The 6,000-nt window shown below is 45.1% G+C and overlaps 1 protein-coding gene across 4 annotated transcripts in view; it reads left to right on the forward strand.

The window, feature by feature from the left end:
• Positions 1-4,019, forward strand: part of agap3 (ArfGAP with GTPase domain, ankyrin repeat and PH domain 3) — a 116,823-nt gene extending 112,804 nt beyond the window's left edge. For all 4 annotated transcript variants that reach the window (XM_083536135.1, XM_083536136.1, XM_083536134.1 and 1 more), the window contains 2 exons: positions 887-1,142; positions 1,857-4,019. In XM_083536135.1, coding sequence (XP_083392261.1) covers positions 887-1,142; positions 1,857-2,072 — 472 coding nt within the window. In that variant the 3' untranslated portion in view covers positions 2,073-4,019. The remainder of the gene's footprint in view (positions 1-886; positions 1,143-1,856) is intronic.
• Positions 4,020-6,000: the final 1,981 nt, after the last annotated feature.

Below are 6,000 nucleotides of genomic sequence, written 5' to 3' on the forward strand. Positions count from 1 at the left end.
GCATATTCACATATTCATGCAAATTTGTGTGGACCCACAAAACTGCCCTGGATCTGTCTTTCAGAAGGATAAAACCACAGAAAAATGAAAACAAATGTAGGGGTAAACTTAGGGATAAAACAGCGTCTTACACAACCAGGCCACCCGGGAAATATTTCCCTGTCCCTGAGTGTTTAAATAGTGGACTCTGGAGTAACCTTCCAACGGTTGGTGAAAAGTGTCTGCGAGGGTTCCTGAGGGGGATAAACTGCATCTAGTGGTTAATCATAAGATTAGAACAAAGCTCATACCGCAGAGTTCCAAACGGTGTCTGATTTAGCCTATAATGTAGTGTAGACCCCGTCGGGAGCCATGTTTAAAACACTAAACTAGCAAGCCATCACGGGATTTAAACCAACGTGCTTGCTGTCATTTTTTTTTGTTAGTCTAGCCCTATTAGTCGACGCACGCACGGCAGATGAAATATGTTCCCGCTTACCGTGCGTGCTGAGCAGCGGTGACAGCGACGCTCGCTCAAAAGCGCTACGAACTTGCACGCGATACCGAGCGCCTGTGGGTTCATTTGCTGTAAATGATGAACGCTCGCACCCAAAAGAAGACGGAGAGCGATGCGGAGCGAAGCCATACGTCTCTCTCTTTTTGTTAGCGGAGTTCATTAAAGCCCTTTAGGCCTGACAAGAAGGAAACATCTTGCAGGACATCTGCTTCGCTAAATCTATATGTACACTAGCGTAAAGAGAGCTTTCTTCATCTGTGTGTGTGTGTGTGTGTGTGTGTGTGTGTGTGTGTGTGTGTGCGTGCGTGTGCGTTGAGAAACGCTTGTAGCAAAACCAAAACATTTATATATTAGATACTCATCATGCACCCCCCCCTAATTTTTGCCCAGGGAAGAGAAGGAGTGTTGGATCAGAGCGAAGTACGAGCAGAAGCTGTTTCTTTTGGGCCTGCCACAGTCGGATGTACCCCTGGGGCAGCAGCTCCTGCGGGCCGTAGTGGAGGATGACTTGAGGCTGGTGGTGTTGCTCCTGGCTCACGGCAGTAAGGACGAGGTGAACGAGACGTACGGCGACGGAGACGGCCGCACCGCCTTGCACCTCTCCTGCGCCATGGCTAACGTCGTCATCACGCAGCTGCTTATCTGGGTAAGGGTTGTGAGGTAAAGGCTAGAATGAAAAAAAAAAAGCCAGTGTTAGCCACTTCTTTCTTTTTTTTCCTGACTTGTCCACTCCATACCCTAAGAATGCTAGGGGGCGCTAGCATTTAGAATTATATAGATTTTATCGTATTAGTTGTATCAGGGACCCCGAAAGTGTAGCAGCCTGGTGTGGCTGGGATTCAAACTAGCGAATCATCATCTAAGCTACAACCCCACAGAATGTCTCCCCAAGGGAAAACATTGTCTCTTATGTTCGTACGTGGAAGATCTTAACCGCTCCTATAGAAACGCGAATTCAGACAACACTGTGTTATAGCGTATATTTGAACAATAAGTTGAGATTTTTTTATACGCCTCCAGCCACCTCCAGAGGCCATTTTTTGGCAATGGTGAAATACTTAACAGGGAAACAAAAGTCTAAAGTGCGATATTTGTTTTGGGGGAGAAACACGGCCCTGTAGCTCTCAGCAGATCTAAATGAAAAGGAAAAAACTACCAGCGCCTTTCGACCTCATAATTAACCATAGTCCGGGAGGTACGTATGTTCCCGAAGCGTCGCGCGAGGCCGTTAATGTTTAGGTTAATTAAGGTCCGCGGATCTTTTATTATCCAATTACGCAGATGAAAAAAAAATTCACGCCGCAATCTTTCCCTACTCTTTCTAATCATTTTTTTGTGTTTCTCTACTTCCTGCGGACAGTACGGAGTGGACGTCAAGAGTCGCGATGCCCGAGGTCAGACGCCGCTCTTCTTCGCCCGGCGTGCGGGAAGCCAGGAGTGCGTCGACATCCTGGTCCAACACGGCTGCCCTACGGACTCCGCCGGCGCGTCGACGCCACCCGGGACACGCCACAACCCCAACGCCAACAACAACAATGGACAGTGCGAGATGAATCGCAGCATTAGCATCATGTAGATCCCGGCCCTTCCCGATAATACGCCCGTCCTGTACGCCTTTAGTGTGCCATTATACTGTGACTTCCCTTTCCGTGTCTAAATGAGGTCCGTTCACGTCCAGATCTTGAGTCAGGTGTCTAAATGTGCCAGATTGACCAATACTCCCCCAAAATCGATCGTTATATCACAAGGCTACGCTGCTCTACAACAAGAAGTCCATCTAGGAGAACGCTTTCGGTAGAATGTTTTTTTGTGTCAGAATTTAAAAAACGCCTGTATACTGATTACAGGACGACGCGAACCCGTTGGCGATTTTAATAAGGCGCGGGTCGCGGGACGCAATTTTTTTTCCCCTCGCCGCAGAATTCATCAAAACCGATAGCCGCCGCTTAAAAATACCTCTTCAGCCGCGGCTGAAGGACATGATTACCCCCCGAGCTGAGAAGAATACGTCGTTATCAGGGCTTTGTGAGACCGATCGGGACGAGGACGCTGAAGTGGTCGCCTGACTGTTTGACACCGGGGTCTATGTACACGCTCCATCTCTCTCTCTCTCTCTCTCTCTCTCTCTCTCTCTCTCTCTCTCTCTCTCTCTTTCTCTATCTGTCTCTCCAACTATATATAAAACGAAAGATCTCTTAATGCGACCTACGTTCCTCTGTGAACTTGTGTGCGTGCTTAGAGAATGCTCATTTACCTCCTCCGTACTTGATTATGCATTCGACGAGGACTTTTTTTTTGGTTCTTCATTTCGTACTGAACGTGCGATTCGTGACGGTACTCCAGATCACATACGGAACGGTGTGTGTGTGTGTGTGTGTGTGTGTGTGCGTGTATAGTAGCTTATATTTTCCTCAGACTGCCTCATCTTACTATTTAGGTGCTAAATAATTAGCAAAAAAAAAAACAACAACAAAAGCTTGACCAACCTCTGTAGTGACTCTTAGCGGGATAAAAGTTATCGCTAGTAAAGATACTAGCATGGCCGTTCCACGGAGATTCGGGTTGAGCTAGCATTTTTTTTGTTGTGTTATCTTTAAACAAACACCACTTCGCCTCACGTTAAGCAGCTACGAGGACAAGAACCGAAGCAGGATGATTTCGAATCTTTTATCTTTTTGTACCGTGCAGTATTTTTCGTTTTGCTGAGCAACATGTCCGGCCCCCTTTTGCTAGCCGGGTTGCCAGGTAATCGGGGAAATTTTCCGCCTCGAACCCGCAGTAACCTAAAAAAACCCATTAAATTGTTTGGGAATACGAAAAAAACAAACAAAAAACCCACAGCTTTTCCTCGTATATACTCATACTCAAACTCATCCTTTGGTCACTCGGTGTTTGACGTGTCTGCCATCGCAAATTGTTTTGCTGAGTTTTTGACAGAAATTGACTAGCATCGAGCTAGCCGTATTTGCCGTTATACACCTGAAACCCCAAAACAAAAAAAAAATGATTTCTTGTTCGCACCGATGTATCCGAACCTTTATTTTATTATTACAAGGAACCTGCACTTCGTCTTCATTCATTCGCCGATCTCATAAACGTGTTGCCTGTGGATTCAACCGGGTTCTACCGTATGCTGATTGGATGGAGACCTGGTGGGCCGCCGAAACGGTTCTGAAGCCTTGCGCTCTTCTTTTTTGTATTTTTTTCTCCCCCCCACCCTAGTACCAGTGGTCTCTCTTCACATTGCCTGACCATCGGAGGTACTTTTTTGTGTGTGTGTATAATGATGTACATTTGACATATTTATAAAAAAAAATGCCGGATGTAAATATTGTTTTTTTTATCGTTTTTTTTTTTCTCTCTCTCTCTCTCTCTCTCTCTCTCTCTCTCTCTCTCTCGCTCTTGAAATGTGTTTTTTTTTTTCATTATATTATGAAGTGACTTCATGAGAGTGTGCGTTTGAATGCTTGGCTGACTATTGACATCGTAAACACTCGAATAAAAAACGATTTTTACCATGGAGCGTCCGAGAGTTTTTCTGTTGAAAAAAAAATAGAAGGGAAAAAAAAAAAAGTCACGTGACGTGAGCACGTGGTACGTACGTCCAAGGTCCCTCCCACTTTTCCTGCATATGCCTAATCCAATTGCTGGTTCCCAGACTAGTGAGTATTCCTGCATCGTACCGTATCCAGGGTCCGGGAGGAAACTTATTGGACTCACGTTCACGTTTTCTTTCTGGGGCGTCTTCCTTTCGTTTTTTCGCTCGTCTCAGAGTCTCACCGTCTCCCTGCTGTTTGCCTTCACCTATCTTTCGCTCAGTCTCTTCTCACAATCTCTGCCTGCTGTGCTCGCTGCATCCCTCTTCTCTCGCTTGCTTCTCCTCCGCCGCCACCCACCACCCGCACCCCCTCCTCTTTTCCGCGTTAATTTGCTTGAGAATGCATTAGCCGTAATGAGAGCCGAAGGCCGAGGGAATCCTCCAGGGTTCCATTAATCATTGCTCCTCAGACAGCCAACCTTGATTACAAGTGGCAAGAAATTCATTAGAGCCGCGCCTCTGACAACTTTTATCTCCGCCACTGGATCTGACTCATTAGGCAGCCAAATTAAGGCTATGATGGCCCTGATGAAATTCATCGCTTGTTTATCTTGTGCGATTCGATGCATCTGCCCATATTTTCAGGCTCGTGGGCGTCCTCCGCTCTCGCACACACTTGCACACACACATGCCAAGGATCATCCCAGACGCTCATCAGGACCTCCTTTTGATGAGCGACCCTGCTGCCTGGGAGAACCTGGTCTGAGGGACCCGTCGGCGTTGGGTACAATGTTAGAAACCATATTAATGAATCCATTCGTTTAAAAACCAAAAGAAAAGTACCATTTCTGGGTTCTTCGGTTTCCTCCCACCATACAGTGGATTTGCTAGTGATTGTTTAGCAAAATGCACAGGTTTCTTCTAAGCACTATCTTTTCTACCTGTTCCTTTTCCCTGCACCAGGAATTCCTCCAGATTCAATATGAACCCAAGAGCAAGCATTTGATTCTTCACAACCCAGCTATTGATGGATATACGAGGTGGTATGCGAATGAATCGAGAACAGTTTTGAAACGCACAGTCACGGCTGCACGCACAGTCACGGGGGGCACCGACTTTCATAAGTAACAGGTGCTATTCTGACCACACACGAACCTCCACGTGATCTCACTTCCGCGCCCGACCTAATTGCCAGAATTGCCTCCTGCGGACTTCGCCCTCGTCCCCAAGACGACCCAGCTCAAAGGTCGCCGTTTTTTTGACACCATTTCGAAGATCCAGCACCAATCGTGGAAGGTGTCTCGAAAAGAAGACTTCGAGGGCACATTCCAGAAGTGGCAGGAATGCTGGGGGGGCTAATGTATATAAAATACTTTTTGTAAACAGTTTTGAAACTTTTTGATACCCCCTTGTAGATGCATTTAGCTCAATAACGACGTTCCAATCGCATGCAATTGGAAAAGGAACGCTCGGAAGAGACCTGTGTGTTTTTGGTTGTAGCATCTTATCTCAAACAGTGACAGAACAGCAATTATCCAATCAACCTTGTTGTCCTAATTAGCATTGGGGAAAAAAAAACCTGACTTGAAATTAAATGAGACGAACCAAAGGGAGCTTTTTTTTTTTTTTTTTATGTTCTTAAAGCAAAATTTGCCTAATTGCAGTTGAGGTTTTTGGGAAATTCTGTATATTATATCCTATAATTCATATATATTATAGGATTTTTCTTCTAATATTTGATTTATGGATTTCTTTTGGGTCAAAATATATAGATGCAGGTTTCGTTTAAACTTTATGACTTTAGCGATTAGCATGTTCCAGAACCTAAGCTAGATAACTCATGGAAAATGATATTTCAAGCATCAAATTTACAGATAAAAATAAATAATTACAATTTTTAAAGCAAAAAAACTTTACATTCTGGTTTTAAGTATATTTTGTGCCTGCTTTTACATTCACACAACTT

The sequence above is a fragment of the Silurus aristotelis genome, assembly GCF_946808225.1.
Source record: "Silurus aristotelis genome assembly, chromosome: 1".
Lineage (NCBI taxonomy): Eukaryota > Metazoa > Chordata > Actinopteri > Siluriformes > Siluridae > Silurus > Silurus aristotelis.